The sequence below is a fragment of the Rissa tridactyla genome, chromosome 2, assembly GCF_028500815.1.
Source record: "Rissa tridactyla isolate bRisTri1 chromosome 2, bRisTri1.patW.cur.20221130, whole genome shotgun sequence".
NCBI classification, from domain to species: domain Eukaryota; kingdom Metazoa; phylum Chordata; class Aves; order Charadriiformes; family Laridae; genus Rissa; species Rissa tridactyla.
This window is the reverse complement of record NC_071467.1, coordinates 73,020,466-73,037,394: the sequence shown is the minus strand read 5'-3', so window position 1 is coordinate 73,037,394 and position 16,929 is coordinate 73,020,466. Positions and strand designations below refer to the sequence as shown.

The 16,929-nt window shown below is 41.2% G+C and overlaps 1 protein-coding gene across 14 annotated transcripts in view; it reads left to right on the top strand.

Annotated features, from left to right (window-relative positions):
• FHOD3 (formin homology 2 domain containing 3) overlaps window positions 1-16,929 on the top strand; it is a 403,988-nt gene that overhangs the window by 195,369 nt on the left and 191,690 nt on the right. For all 14 annotated transcript variants that reach the window (XM_054190223.1, XM_054190222.1, XM_054190220.1 and 11 more), the window contains exon 5: window positions 4,397-4,502. In XM_054190223.1, the coding sequence (XP_054046198.1) occupies window positions 4,397-4,502 (106 nt within the window). The remainder of the gene's footprint in view (window positions 1-4,396; window positions 4,503-16,929) is intronic.

Here is a 16,929-nt window from a genome sequence, read left to right as displayed (position 1 = left end):
CTTTAACAGTATGTAAGCAATTTATCTTTGCATGTGGAAGCTGCACATCAGGTAAGATGCATTCTCACAAAGTGCCATTCATTGGAAAAAAGTCTTCAATCTCAACCTTCAGATAAGACCTCACAAAACTGCATTAGAGAATGTATCAAATGGTTCAGAGACAGGGGAATGGGTAGGAAAGATGGGAATCCCGCCTATACTTCTGATTCTGCTAGTGACACGTGAACAACTTGTATAGACTGCTTGATCACAGGGTTTGTGGGGTCTTTTTAATAGCTAGGCTGAGATGAAAGTATGATTTGTACATTTTGTCAACCATGTAGGCAAGCTTTACACTCACCAGTTCAAATATATTTAATGTCTTTTTCGTTATACATTGGACAAAAAAGAGCTCTGTTACAAAGCAACATACATTATCTCGTTTTTTCTTCCTTGTGAGATGCCTAAAGAGAGAAAGAGACATGATCTATTGCAAGTCTGTGAATGAAAACATAAAATATAGTTATCTGACGAGGCCAACAGTATCTTTTCATAAAGACTTTAAGTAGCCAGCCTTTGTGTCACTGCACAATCTTTATGGTTGCAGGAGCTTAGCAGGAAGCTTAGAGAGCTTTGCCTGTGTTTTGCTGCTTTTCTCATCAGTGCCTTAATGCCTGCTGATTAAGGGGTCATAAATCTTTGCGATATTAGCAGTGGAGTCCATTTCCATAGCAAATGACAACCTTTCCCTGCCTCCTTTTAACTGTTATCACACACATAGCGGCAGCTACTTGTACATATCATTGTCACACAGACCATATATTCCCTACAATGAATGCTTTCTTCCTGGAAACCTGAACCTCTTACCACTGCTAGAGAGTAGCCTTTACTCTTGAGGTCACCTAACTTGGCAAGTCAGTGAGTTAATGGGTCTGAAAAGATTATCCTAGACCAAAATTGATGTAAACATTCTCCTTTCGATGTAGACCGTATGGGCTTGGATGCCTTTCATCTTTCTGTGCACATTCCAGATGTTTGCTTCTTTCCTCTCATCGTATATACATGATGGGATAGATAATGTACTGAGTTCAGATTTATGTCTAGAGCATGATGTGTTTGTACTCTGCTTCATTACACCTTCTTTTTCCCTTTTATTTGGGAAAGGAAAAGTACCTTAAAAGCCTTTTTTTAATTCAGGTTTGATTTGTTTATTCAGTGCTTTCCAAAAGTGGTCTGGTTAGAGTCCCTCATGCCCTTCATTTCCTCTGCTGTTCTCCAGTAATATATCTCCTTTCAGTCAAGGATGAGACTGTGCTGTAGTGGTTTACTCCTTTGGCTGCTGTGAAAAAGTTCCATAAGAGAGATCTCACATTTTGCTTTGGGAAGGTTGTTGGGGTGACTTTTTTTGGTTTTGTGTTGGGGTTTTTTATTTGTTTGTTTTTTTTTTTTTGTGTGGTGTGGTTTTTTTTTTAATAATATAAAAAGTCAACAACATAAATCAGATCTTTAGCATGAGGTATTTTGAGAATTAAGTGCTAATTTTTCCCCAGGTGATACTCTAATACGCAATCACTATTGAAGATTATGGGGAACATCTTAAAGTTATAATGAGTATTTCAGTTTTTATCTTTCACTGAATGTCGAACAGCCCTTAATAGCTATGTGCTGTTAAAAATTTTAGTTAGTTTTTGGTTTTGACCTGAAGGTCTCTGAAGTTGAACTACTGTTAGCTCTTTCACATAGGGAATATTTTTTTTGTATCATCCAATAGTCTTTTATTTCTCCCAAATGGGCATGTTATGTCTATTAATAAAAGTCAGAATCCGTAGACCAGTTATTCCTTTTTCCTGTTTTTCCGGTCTTGCTTATTTGACTGTGAGTCAATCCAGAATGATTTATTTCTGTCCCCCCCCCCCCCCCGCCCCTCAACTGAAGGATGATGCAAACACGCTTGGTGCAAAATCAAAATGTCTACTCAAGTATCAACAAAAAGTATTTAAAGAACAGGGAAATGTGCTCTGACCTAGGACACCATTACCATCTGAAAAAATAATGGAGGTTATTTCATTCAGTAGTTTATATTGTCATATATCTTGTTTCTCTTAAATTAGACAATGGCATTGTCCAATAAAAGATGCATCTACTTGTCATCAGGTTTGTAGAAAAAATGTTTTGGAGGATGTTTTGCCCACAGCTTTCTTGATTCTGCACTATGCTACCAATTTCTGTTAGTTTGTCTAAATTCTGAGTACTCCTGTCCTTTCAGTATCTTGCCCTTGCCTCCCACCACTGCCCACTCTGGGTAGGGGAAATTTGGCACCTTCTCTCTTTAGTAGCAGGGAGTTTTTAACCATTGGCCTTGGCATACAGAGTAACTTGCTTTCTAGGCATGCAAAGTCCTTATGAGTTACCATGGAGTGTGGCCTTAGTTTAACTGAACCCTGAATATACTTTACTTTAAGTTTAGCTGACAAGTTCCAGGGATATGTTCCTCTCTTGAGTTTTAGGAGAAACGAGATTCAAAATTCTTGAAGAACAAGAGATTATTCAAGTTTCTTTGAGTTGAAAACGCCATATACAAAAGGATGTTGAAACATTCAAGGCCAGGCCTGATGAGGCTCTGAGCAACCTGATCTAGTTGAAGATGTCCCTGCTCATTGCAGGGGGGTTGGACTAGATGACCTTTAAAGGTCCCTTCCAACCCAACACATTCTGTGATTCTATGTATGGGAGGAATTAGTTGCCTGACTCCTAGGGGTGGCCAGGGAGGAGACTCCTCTGGGGTCCCTGTGTGTGTTTCTGGAGGTGGTCCTCCATCTTGCAAGGTGAGCTTGAATGTTGCCTGCTGTCCATGGTGATTTGGATCTGTGTATTGCATGCATGCATTTTATTTATGTATGTATTTGTAGTTGCTTGATTTTAAATCAAGTACCCCAAGTTTGGGGGAATGAACTTGAGATGTGGCTTTGATCATCAGAAAGCATTTTATCTCCGGTGTTTTTCTTTTTGTTCCAGGACTCTAGTTTTTGTAAAATGTTGTTCTGGAAGTTCACCATGTGAATTTTGGCATCACTTGCTGTACAACTTAACTTGAGATAAATTGCTTCAGAATTAAGAGTTCAGTCCTCTGACTGGTGGCATTTGGGAAGGGATTTGCCAGAGGCCCCTACTCGGGATGGGACAGACAGAGGTCCATGTGCCCTGGCTGACCATGCCCCTCCCTAGGCCCCCATCCCATGCTCTTTAGGTTGTCAGCTTGGCCAAACATACAGCAACCTCAGTGCCAGCCAAAGGTCCCCTGCTGTAAAGATGTCCTTAGGTACTCAGTGTAAACAGCAGTCTTAATTCTTCAGTTCTCTTCTGGAATGGCAAAGGGAAGTCCCTGGTGGGCTGCTGTGGAGGGGGATTTGTGCATGCACCTTTAAAACAGAGGAAATCACGATGTAATTAGTGCTGTCTGTATTAACAGTATATTGTCAGTGTACTCTTCCTTACTCTACTGTTAATCTCACGGTTTTTCGAGTATGGCAAATGGATAGAGGAAATTTGTCGTCTTCATAAGATCGTGTGCTTGCATCTGCAGTTCCCTGGTCTGACGTGGGCGTTGTAAACTTCCTAGCTCTTCAGAAAACATTATTTATGCTTTTATCTATCTACAGAAAAAAGTAACACCAAAAATAAAACACTGTGACTAAGAAGTAAATAAAATTTTTAGCTCAAGTGTTCCCAGTGAATTCAGAAATCTCTCTCAACAAAACTATTTACTGTCTGGATCTTGGCTTCTCAGGGAAAGCTGAAATTTGTATCTAATTCACTGTTGTGTATGAAAACATATATTAAAAATACTCAAAGAAAGGAACTCGGCAACTATGATTGTCCACAGAGCAGTTATTGTCCATTAATATTTCAGACTGGTTTTGTGCCTAATTTGTATGGCTAATTCATTAAGTGCTGTTCGATCAAGATTTTAGTAGCCACCAGTTTTCAAGTTTTGCTGCCTGCACTTAAAATACTAAAACTGGTATTATGCTAAGGCATAGAGATGGCCTTCTCTTGTTTCTCCTGACACTTTAAGGATGTCTGTTTATGTGATATGATGAGATTATAGTGTCAGGAATAATGTTTGCAAGCCTTTAATGAAAAAATCAAAAGTCATATTTTGCTGATTTTAATCTTCCATAGTTGACTTAGGGGTAAAAGCTTGTTTTTTCTTACTTTGCATTGGTGTATTTAATTCTGATTTTAAAATTCAGAATTCTGCTTCTGATTTCTATATAACAACTTCCATATCAACTTGCTCACATCATCTCAAGCTTAAAGTCAATGTTGCAGGCATGCATTTGGTTTTGCATTATGATATATCCTGTTTCTTTGTCTTTCAATATTCTAACACAGCTTTTCCTTTCTCCTGTGGCAGGATGACAAGGACTTGGTTCATGAATTTGTTGTTGCGGAAGGTCTGACTTGCTTAATCAAAGTGGGAGCAGAGGCCGACCAGAATTATCAGAACTACATCCTGAGAGGTAAAGGAAATGCATCTAAAAGTTGTTTTTTATTGCTCTGAAGCTCTCATAGATCTGCTGCAACTTGCCATGTTAAGTGTCTTGGAACATGTTTCTCAGTTTGGTCCCGATTCTTACATGTTATGCAGGAAAATTAAGGGGTGATTAATACTGATTGGAAAATTCAGATATTGATATTCTCTCCATTGCCCAGCTTTTCTTGTAGGCGGTACTGAAAATCTGTAGTTCTAAGAAAGAAAAGGCGTTCTAAAGCTTTCACTGGATAATTGTAAATGTCAAAGGGCACAAAGCAAAATAACTTCTTGGAGTGTGATTGGTAGCTATGGAATAAACAGTGAGATGGTCATATCTTAAAGTCAGTTGGCTAGTTATTTTTAGCTATCTGATATTTTGGAGTTAAACAGGTATCAGAAGTTTACATTCTGTTCTTTGCACTTAAGAGATAACTGTGAAAGGCAGGGTTTGGAGAGTGATGCGGAAAAGGTGCGTTACTACATCAGAAAGCTGATTTATTGTGTTGTGGCCCAAATGAATATGTGCGATTTTCATCTAGCCAGGAAACTCAGGCTGCAAATTCGGTGAGTTCCTTCAGTATTTTGAGGGTTTATGACTGAGGGGAGAACAGTCACACCAAGGGATCTTTGCTGCTGGATGATTTCATAGAAAATAGAGAGCGCTAATGAATGCATAGTTGTGGTGGATTGCTCATTTGAATTTTCTTAGACTGACGTATATAGCTGTCTTTATAAAAATGTCACTTTGATGTATTTAGCTGCCAAAACGCAAACTGCAAGTTGAGAAGTAAAACGAATACAAAAGTAAGGAGAAGGATTTTGTTAGAACGAGAAACGCTAAGTTATAGAAAGCAAGGGTGCAAATAGTAAGTGTGGCTTCATGCAAAGAACTTGAAGATTAGACTGCACAAATACCAGCTTTTGGGGGGTATAAAAGAAACCAGTACCATAGAATTATGTTCTATGTCAGTAGTTGTGCTGTGATGTAACTGTACTTGAATAGAATCATAGAATCATTAGGGTTGGAAGAGACCTTAAAGATCGTCTAGTTCCAACCCCCCTGCCATGGGCAGGGACATCTCCCACTAGATCAGGTTGCTCAGAGCCCCATCCAGCCTGGCCTTAAATACTTCCAGGGATGGGGCTTCCACCACCTCTCTGGGCAACCTGTTCCAGTGCCTCACCACCCTCACGGTGAAGAACTTCTTCCTAACGTCCAGTCTGAATCGACCCATCTCTAGTTTTAATCCATTCCCTCTAGTCCTACCATTACCTGACATCCTAAAAAGCCCCTCACCAGCTTTCTTGTAGGCCCCCTTAAGATACTGGTCGGCCACTATAAGGTCTCCTCGGAGCCTTCTTTTCTCCAGACCGAACAACCCCAACTCTCTCAGTCTGTCCTCATAGGAGAGGTGCTCCAGCCCTCTGATCATCCTCGTGGCCCTTCTCTGGACATGTTCCAGCACGTCCATATCTTTCATGTAGTAGGGGCTCCAGAATTGGACACAGTACTGCAGGTGGGGTCTCATGAGAGTGGAGCAGAGGGGTAGAATCACCTCCCTCGACCTGCTGGCCACGCCTCTCCTGATGCAGCCCAGGATACAATTGGCTTTCTGGGCTGCTAGTGCACACTGATGGCTCATGTGGAGTCTCTCGTCCACCAGCACCCCCAAGTCCTTTTCTTCAGGGCTGCTCTCAAGCCAGTCACTGCCCAGCCTATATCGGTGCTTGGGATTGCCCTGACCCAGATGGAGGACCTTGCACTTGGTCTTGTTGAACTTCATGAGGTTGGCATGGGCCCACCTCTCCAGCCTGCCAAGGTCCCTCTGGATGGCATCCCTTCCCTCCCGTGTGTCACCCATCCAATAGGGACTTGCATGTATTTACTTGCATGTTAACCACAATGAAACTAGACAAGAGCACAGAAACATGTGAAAGAAAAAAGACTTTGTTTACAGCTGGAAGAAAAAGTTTCTAGGAGAAAAGGGACAGAGATGCTCTCAGAAAATTCAGACTGGAAGCAAAATAAAGGTGCTATATCGGACAGTCTGGCCTTCAGTCTGGGGGCTTACTCCTTTCCTCTGAAGTCAGAGATTTCCCACTGAATTCAATGAATGATTAGTGCCAATGTGCCTTCATGCCAATGTCCATGGCATCATACTTAAAGAAGCTGCAAATTCATCTTGTTGCATTGCTATTAACAAGTGATAACAGCTTCTTCAAAATAAATATCAAACAAACAAAACAACAACAAAAACTAACCATGTAGAAGCATGTCATAAAGCCAAAACCCTTATTTTAAGAAGATGCTTTTAAAGATTGGTACCTTCTGAATTCAGGGGATTTTTTACTGTATTTTGCTGGTGCGTGAAGCTGAAGTTTCTCTCTGGGTAGTGTGTCCTAGCATCTTCTATAGCAAGGTGATTTGTCTGTGTGATGTGAGGTTTATTTCAGAAACTAAATTAGTCTTGATTGTCTTTCAGGAAGTTCAAAGCTTGTAACTACTCTGAGATTATGTCAGCTGGTTAGCAGTTCCAGGAGCCCGCACGTACTTTCTGAATAGGTCTGCATGTGCAATGAGATAAAGATAGGCTTGGAAGTAAAGTGTAGCCAGACAATCTTATCCAAATACATTGAGGAGGGTGCTGAAAAGAAACATTAAATACGTCATGTAAGAGTGTTTTTCTGGTATGTTATTTTTGGAATAGCGATTGGTTGGATTTTTTTTGTGACGGTCATGTGTATTATTGCAGTGCTGCATTTTACTAAACCTGGAGATACATCACAGTTAACACTGAGGTGGTCCCATAAGCTTTAAACTCAGTGTTAAATTATGGAGATTAAAAATAAATAAATAAAAAGTCATCTTTGTCTAGAATTTTTATGCCTTACTGTTGTGGTGTCCTTGTTCTGCAGATCCTTTTGGAGAGGAATGTATCCTCCTTATTTCCACTGCATTTAACTTGAATCATAAAGGATGGGATTTCTCTTTGGTTGCACGTTCTGGCTGCATTTCTCCATCACCATTGGTGTAATTCACCATTTTCCTCTTTGATCCTAACCCAGCTTGCAGGGCTAGTGACAGTAAATGGCAGCCTTAGGCACGTCTTTACCTCCTCCTCCCCCAGGGGTGTCACGCATGTGGGGTTCCCCGTCGTCTTGACTGAGCAGTTTCCGAGTGTCTCCTGTGAACTTGTTTGCCTGCACTCTTCAAGAAACAGGCTAGGACGACCTAGGAGGAAAAATAAGTTGGAAATATATGTACACGTAAGAGTTGTAGGTGGTTCAGTGCATTCCCAGGTACACGTTATTTCTTGAGTATATTGCTTTCCTTTTTCCAAAGGTCTGCGTTGTTTCACTCTAAAGTTTCCTGGTTGTGAATTTCTACTTAGCAGTTCTGACTTGGTTCTAGCCAGACCAAGCTGCCAAAAATATGACTAAATATGAGTCACAGAAATTTTAGTTACTTTAAAGGGCAAGAGAAGATAAGTGTGGCTTTTACATACAGTGCTGAGAAATCCAGACAGTTTATTGTCTAGTGCTAAGGAATGACTGTTTCTGCTTGGGTCCCCAGAACTAGGGTTGTTTGACAATATCTTTCTCAAAGTGTTCCTTTTGTCAGTGGCCCTAAACCAACAGTAGCCAGGGCTTCTGTCTGGAGTTTTCTGCTGAAATACTAGTTCAGAAAACAGCTTCTGTTCCTTCGTACTTATTAGTTCTTCACCCTAAATTTATTCTTTGACATTACATTCAATTATTGTGGAGATGGAAAGAAACTGTGTTTTGAGGGATTTTTTTTTGCCACAGGAACAGGCTTGCTTTTCTTTTCTTTTTTTTTTTTTCTTGCTTTTTCTTTCTTTTTTCCCCTTTCGTGACATTATCCCTAAGAATGATGAACTTCACTCATACCACTGAAGTTAAAACTTCCTTTCCTAGATACAAGATTGCAGTATGGTAGGTGTTGCCTAAAAATTAAAAAAAAATGGAAATGAGTGAAAGATGAAAAGGTCCACAATTTATGAGGATTAAAATAAAGCTTACTGTCATTTTGAAGATTCCTTGTGATTTTGAAATCTTCTGTTTCTTGCACAGAACGAGAAAGCAACATATGAAATGCAATCAATGGCTGAGCACAGACTAATTAAGTAATTGGTAGAATTATGGCTGTCTTCATGTTTTCTGTTAATTTAGCCAGTGCTGTTGGGAAGGTGAGAAAGAAAAGCAGCTTGTGTAGACAACGGGTGAATTGTTTAAAAAATATACTAAATAAGTGAGGTATGGGAGTTCAGGGGTGAGTCCTCTGACACTGTGATGTGAGAGGCTCTGCCTTGTGGGATCCTGTCCCATCTGTCCCTCACATCCAATGAGGAGGTTGTCAATAGGCCATCCAGCCTTTTTTGCAGAGCATATGTGGGAACCTGGATCCCTGACTGCCTGCTTGTGGATTCAAATCGGTATTTAGTGGTGTCTGTAATTAGATGAAAGCTAGAGTTAGTTCTTGAGGTCTAAAAGCACAAGCCAGGTGTCCAGTCCAAGCAGGAAGAGGCCTTGACCTTGTTATGGTGCAACACTTCAAAGAACTAAGGCTGAGGAAAAAATGGGACATCAATCTGTGCTCGTACTAGACCATGTTTGAATCAATTTCAGCTTTTGGATGCAGCTCTGATTTAGTGAGAGCTGTGTGCTTATATGGGGAATAAGAACTAGGGTTTAAAGTCTGGATGAGAGATGGTTTTAATTTTGTTTGGTGGTTTTGGATTTTTATTGGTTTTTTTTTTTTTTTTTTAAGACGAAGAAATAAAGGAAAACAAGTGCTTGGAAAGAGCCTAAGAGTTATGATTTGAGGCAATATTTGTGCTTTAAGTTAACCCCTCTCCCCCAAAACCTTTATTATAATCTATAATTAAAGATACATAGAATAATAGAATCATTTAGGTTGGAAAAGACCCTTAAGATCATCAAGTCCAAACATTAACCTAGTACTGCCAAGCCCACCACTAAACCATGTCCCTAAGCACCATGTCTACATGTCTTTTAAATACCTCCAGGGACATTGTAGCCAAAACTTCAATAATGTATACTTAATTCAATAATCTGGGCATAAGACTAGGTTGCAGTAGAATCAGTTGTGGATTTTTCAATCACAGGCTCACTAAACTTCTGATAAAGTCGTTGGTCTCTACAAATATTGGTGCAAGCACAGAAGATGAAGGCGATGGTTCTGGGTGAGGGATCTGACATACTCTGAGGGATGATGACATATCATTTAAGAGGATTAAAGGTTCATATACAAAGTCAACAGCACCCTCAGTCTGATAGAACAGCAGCTTTATTGTTATGCCTTACATTTTTTTTCCTTAGAAATATTAAATGTGTTTTGTTCGGAATTGCATTTGTACAAGCATGCTTTTATCTTTGTGCAGATAGAATGAGTATATAAGAGTGCTTTTATTTTCTCTCTTTGTTTTGCAAGACCTTTCAGGATTTTTAAATAATTTTAGGGGGGACTTTTACCAGAAAAGTCTTATGCGAGTCCTAAAATGTAAATAAGAAATAACTAAGTATCTTAAAACACTGAAGTCATGTGTAAAAAACAAAAAAACAAAAAACCAAAAAAAAAAACAAACTCCAAGGCACATTCTGATCTTTGCTACATGTTTAAATTATGCAGGGATCCATTAAAACAATTCCCTTCAAGCTTGATATCTGCAATTTGCACAGTTGTGCACTGCCAGTGATAGAGAAGTTCCCAAGAGGAGCAGTGACTTCCTGAAGTACATGAGTAGGAATTGAGGAGCCTGAAACTTTCCGATCCCACCCTGGGGCATGAGGATGGGTGAACCTTTTGATTCGTTACCTTTCCAGTCGGTAAATGGGAGGGATGGATGGAGAGAAAGGATGTAGCCATGTATGGGTAGTTACCCTTTTAGTAATCTCTGCTTCCTACTGCAGCAAGGTAATTCTAAATCTGTATTTTGCATGTGCTTTTAATTAATCAGTATAGTGTAGCTGACAACAACAAAAAGTGGAAAGTAATTGCAGTAAGAGCTATTGGTTGTAAAGCAGAAAGTGATTTTGCTGTTCGAATTAGGAGACACCAAGCTGTTTGACAGGGCGGTTGAACATGCAGGGTCAGTCAGAATCACCAATGAATGCCCAGACAGGGGATGGGGTTTTCTAAACCAAGAGGCGAACGGCTCAATCGCAGACATGTACCAAAGCCACCAACGGTTAGGTCTATTTATAAAGTCAGAGGCATGCAATCCCACCTGCACGCCAGCTTTAGAACGAAGGGATGTGCTGTTTATTCTGGGAAATCAGATTAAATTCCTGAAACAAGTCAGTGCTGGGTGGTAAAAGATCATCTGGTTACTGTCTGTCACCGGGACACCGTGTGCCCGAAGATGTCAAGGAGCTAGAGGAAGTTGAAGGTGAGGGTGAGGTTTTGCAAGCGGATGGTGGAAGCTGCTGCTGATAACCCTCTCGTTCTGAAAGGCAGACATGAAGTTATCAGCGAGCCAGTGGCATTTCTGCATCGAGCCAACTGCTACTAGGAATGCTTGGGGTTTCTAAGTGTGCTCTCTGTAACAGGGGGAGTGATGATCCATTTCCAGGAACTGGCTGGCTGGTTTTATCCAAAAGACCCCTCATTATTACAAGGACGCGAATGCTTGCAGCGCTCTTGAATTTTCCTCCCTCACCCTCATAGATTATGTGGCTTCAGCCTTTTGCATTAAAGGTTAGGTACTACAAAGCGGTTAGCGCGTTCTTCTGCGGTAAATGCATGTGAAGCATTGTATCATCAGCAGGGTTTGTGTAAATATCAAAAGAGTAGAAATAAGGACTGTGAGAGGCTATGTCTATCCTAAATAGACATGTCTTGGAGGGTTGGTACCACAGCAGTAAAACAGATAGTAGTAATATAAGTTTAGTAGCGAAGATGGAGCTATGGACTTAATACCGTGTATCATGCATATCTTTGCGTTATTCCTGTTTCAGTGTGAACTGGAGAACTATTTAAAGTTTTCCAGCTGTAGAAAAGTATCCCAGCCCCAAGTAAATAGGAACGGACAGTGCACAATTAGCTTAGGTTTGCACTTCTTTCTTTTCCTGAAGCCACGTATGAAAACTTTCATGACTTTCTTCTCTTAACCTTCAGCGTGCAGGTATCCGTATGTGACTGTGAAGTTCTTGCACATATCTCTACATGTTCAAGTTGACTTCTTATGTGCAGTCCTTTAAAATTATGTAAACTTCTCAGTTGATCATGAAGTAGCTGTAGTTAGAGCCTGTGCTTTGAAGAGAAATCAGCTGTCTAAAGCTTGATTACTCAGGAGTGTTGCTTCTGAGATGGACTTGCTGGCTCAGTCTCCCTGTAAATTCAGTTCTTTGCTCTTTCTGCTGAGTCCATCAGAAAGCATATCAGAGTTGGACACTTGTCCCATGGGGATTTGAACATTCCTATCATTCATTTTATGCTGGACTTCAGACTGCAGTCCCAGGAATCTGTACCAACAGATGGCAACTCCACCTGGAAGCTGTTATGCCCACATAGTGTGGGTCAGCTTCACATACAACCTACGTTCCCCACCACCAAAAAAAACCCAAAACAAAACCCACCATATCAAACAAACCACAGCGCTGTTATCAAATTAGTAGCAAATTAGTGTACCTGTGCTGATAAGACCTGTTAATGAGCAGCACTGTTGAGCTTAGGTACGGTGTCGCTGTGATGCTGCCATGCCATCTCCCTTTGTGAAACAGGTTACGCTGCCAGCTTCCCATCAGTGAGCTTTGTAGGTGCCATTTGTTGTAGTTCATATCAAAAGTAACAGTCACAGAAAAATCGGACCTTTACCTGATGGCACAGTCCCTCTTCCTGCTACATGTGTGCAGAAACCTCAAGATATGCTTCTTTTTGTCTCTTGAAAAACCATGGAATGAAAAAATATGAATGGATTTGGCATCCTGGTTCATGAGCTCTTTAGATTAGAAACAATGAGATTACAATGCTCTTCATTGTACCAGAAAAGAGGGCACATTGTACTATCGCCGCGATTAATAATATAAACACTAAACCTCCTTGGCTCAGTAGCTGAATCCTCTTTCACTTCTGCAAATATCTCTTTAAGACTAAATGTATTTGTTTAGTGGTGCAAGGGTAATTGGAAGAGTTTGACCTTGGAAATGGAGCTTAAAAAAAGGGAGAACATCCTCATTGCTTTCCTCTCGAAGCTTTTAGTGTTTCCTTTCTCCATTTCTCATTGCATATTTTAAAAAGATGTTTATTAGACTCGATCTATGCATGCATTACACAGAGTTTCCTACCAAACACAACCTTAAGCATTCACTTAGTTTGTGGAGCAAGCACTGCCCTCTCCTTCCCCCTCCTCCTCCTCCCTCCCTTCTCCCTGGATGTGATTCTGATCCATGATCCATCTGGAAGCAGAGCCAGATGGTCCTCACACACAGCGTGTACAGTACAAGTCCTCCCAGTCTGGGATGGGAATTGGCACTGCAGCAAATTTGAGTTCAAAAGTTTAACCACCCTATAGTAATTTACACATCTACAAATAAACAGAGCTGTTCCTTGCTCTGTGCATTACGTGAAATGGCCTTTCATGTTGGGACTGCTCGCGAGGAGGATATAGGGTTCTCATGGTCTACATGGAATTCAGCAATAACACCACCATAAAATTATGGATTTCCCTTGTTTTGAAAGATGACAGAGACTGGGAGGCTTTGGGTTGCTTTCTGTCTCCATGAAAATGAATCTTCAGGTTTTGTGTAAATTTTTTTATGCTTTATGAAATTCCCATGAAATGTGACACCTCAGGCTATGCAGACCCCATGTAAAACGAGGAACTGAACCGTGAAAAATGCACATCCTTAACCACTAAGCAAAGAATAAGTACTTGGGAAGTAGTCCCAGGGGCCTTTAAAGCTATTGTGGATGTTACATGATTTAACTACTCAAACTTTGTGAACGAGCCTTGAAAACAATGTACCTGTTCCAACTGTTAGGAGCATATTACAGAGTATTTCTGCCTTTTTATAGTAATCTTTTAGCCTGAAAGTATCCAAAACCGGATTCATTAGAGAAGGAGAAAATGTGCACAAAATAAGACACTCATAAGCCGGCAGAGACATGAACACTTGCACAAAGTACGTGGCTGCTGGGGATTTCACTATGAATTACTTGTATTGAAAATATGCACATAAAAAATGGTAAAATACAGTTGAGAAATAGTGTTTGGTTATTCCCATTTCAAGATTAGATGCTTCCACAGCTATTTGTGACGGTGATTGCTAGGGTGCCACACAGAGTGCTCTATCCTGATACAGAAGCAGGGAAAATTAAGGACTTTAAAGGAGGAGAAGGGGAAGTAGGGTCAAATGTGTAGGATAATTAGAAAGTGCTGACTGTGATTCCATGAAGGTGATTATTGTGTGACATAAGGACGTGCCAAAAGTGAGATTCTTCAAATGTCTTCAGAGTTAATTTCCATATCCGAATATGATTTATTTTAAGCTACATCTTAGCACTGTCTCTCTGGATATTTTGCAAATGTGTATGTGTATGCATTTCTATCTATCATGTTCTCATAGGTGCAATCAGAAAATGGGAGAAGTGGACTGTACACTCTTAAAATACTTATTTTCATTACCATAAGGCAGTGACCTGCTCTAAGCCTCTGATTGCTACTGCATCAGAGTATTAAAAAAGCATAGACGATTCAAGAATTTAAAAGCTAAGCCATAGGACTTGCGTGTATTAGCACAGTATTAATTATTAACCTATCATAAGCACTGTATCCATACATATGAATCTAAGAAAAACTGAACAGTATTCATAGGCTGATGATACGCAGGGATAATCTTAGTTTCTGTTTGCTGCTGCGGAGGGTTTCTGCTTGCCTGGTCTTCTGCATAGCCCAGAGGAGCACAGAAGGAGTCGCAGGTGCCCCTTGGGAAGGCAGAAGTAGCTAATAGCTGCATGTTTACGCAGGTTGAATGAGAAAAGATGGAAACTCTTTTTGCTGCTTTGTAATGAAGTATAAGTTTACCATCTGTTGGTGCTACTTACTGCCCTCCTCCTCTCCTCCCCCCACCACTTGCCGAATGCGGGACTGGAGTCAATGATGGTGGCGTTGGAGTGAAGAGGAGAGAACGTGGGCTGGTGTCCTCCTACTCCGTACATGTCCGTGAAGGTTGTCAGTGGGTGCTCAGGCAGGAGTTGAGCAGACCTGGAGAGGCAGCAAAGTTGAGATGCCATGGAAAAGCAGACGCATTATTGTGTCTTCCCTCTGCAAGCCAGAGGAAGAAGCGTTGTCGTTGGGGGTCCCTGCCTGCTAGTGGAGGGAAGCACAGGTTTATCCCTTTCCTCCAAGTTTTACAAAAAGTGGGGATTGATAAACTCTGAATTTATTAATTGTAACATGATTTCTTTGTCATCATATTCCCAGGAAAGAAGGAGTTTCTCCTGGTTTTGGTGTGTGAGGCGTTTCTAGCTTTTTCCATTTAAATTCCTGATGCTAAAGCCAGTGCTGTCAAGCCAGGAGGGGAGACTGCCCACCTTCTGATCCCTAGCCATACAGGAGTGCCGGCTTGCACTAGCTGCTAAAAATACTGTACCTCTGTGGTGGAGGAAGGAATTTTCAATAATTTACCACTCACTTTGAAGTGTCTTTCCAGAGATTTTAGCGATGAGAATTTACTGGTTTAGGTGCTATACAAAATAAGTCATTTTCCTTTGCCTCTTTTAATTTGTGGACAGCAAGAAAACAAATATTACAGAATCACAGAATGTGTTGGTTTGGAAGGGACCTTTAAAGGTCATCTAGCCCAACCCCCCTGCAGTAAGCAGGGACATCTTCAACTAGATCAGATTGCTCAGAGCCTCATCAAGCCTGGCCTTGAATGTCTCCAGGGATGGGGCCTCCACCACCTCTCTGGGCAACCTGTTCCAGTGTCTCACCACCCTCATTGTAAAGAACTTCTTCCTCATGTCTAATCTAAACCTACCCTGCTCTAGTTTAAAACCATTGCTCCTTGTCCTATCACTACATGCCCTTGCAAACAGCCCCTCCCCAGCTTTCTTATAGGCCCCCTTCAGCTACTGGAAGGCTGCTATAAGGTCTCCCCTCTTCCAACCTTATAAGTACTTTGATCGTGTGTTCCTCCTCCCCCTCCCCACCCTCCTGGAGATAATGAAAGTGATTAAAGAAAAAAGGGATGGGGTATTCAGGGTGTATGGGAGCAGGGAGGACCACAGGGCTGGGGACTTAAGACCAAGGCTGGAATGTTTCAGTCCCACAGATTGGTGTTTCCAAAAAGCAACAAGTAGGTTATAGGAGTGGGGCAATGTATTGATGTTGAACTTGCTCAGTAACCTAAAAATCTTTGGATGAAAGAGAACGTAGAGAGGAGGAGTTTAAGGTTTCCACCTGAGTGGCTCCACATTGTATCAGGCCTGAAAGGGCACGTTAAAGGAAGGAAAATGGTATGGGAGCTATTGAGAGGGTCTCCATAAAGAAAGGTCTCCCTGCTGCCGGGAAGCCAAGAAGTGTTAATGTCCCACAGGCAAGATTGCTGTTTAAGTGCAGATCCTAAAAGTTGTCTTTAATGAAAGGCTGGGAAAGACATTCTTTTGAAGTTTACTGTTTTTTCTTTTGACATTTCACAGTTCCCTGAAATGGAGCAACATTAAAAATACTCCCAGGAGGAATCCCGTCAGATGGCTCTGCTGTTACAGCGTATTGACTAATTTAATCACTGAAGCACTACTCAGGATTTACTATATCTGTAGTGTGTTTTAAGTGGGTTTATTTAAATGACAGGTGGGGTCTTAAGGATTTCTGCCAATACTGGGCAACAGCCTGTTTCCTCCTACTTACCCCCCCCCACCCCCCCCGCAACTATACGTTATCACCTGCCTCAACAAGGATCTCACCTTTCTCCATCCCTGTCTCTTCTGTCTCTGTCCCCATCCCCGATGCCTGATTTCGTACTCCAAATCCCTGCTTCAGAAAGACCTCTGTCATTTTTGAAGTTTTAAAAGCTGTTTTAAATTGGCTTTGGGTACAGCGGGGTGGCACAGCACTTACTCCTGATGAGCTTCAAGTATGCGGAGTAACAAGGGTCCTCGTCTGCAGACTTTCACCCTAGGTGCTCCAGATCTTGGTAGCCTGCCCCTGCATGCAGAGAGTGGGCTCGGTGAGCGGACAGTGTTTTATCACCTGGGCATTACAGTGGGCCAAAAATTTGCTTTTAAGGCAGCAACATTGAAACATGGTTTTCAATTTCTCAAAATTCAGTAGTGGGTCACCATAAGCTTGCTTTTAGTATTTAAGTTAATATCTATGATGGAAACATTGATTGTAGTGTTTATTAACAAGATACATATTGGTTGC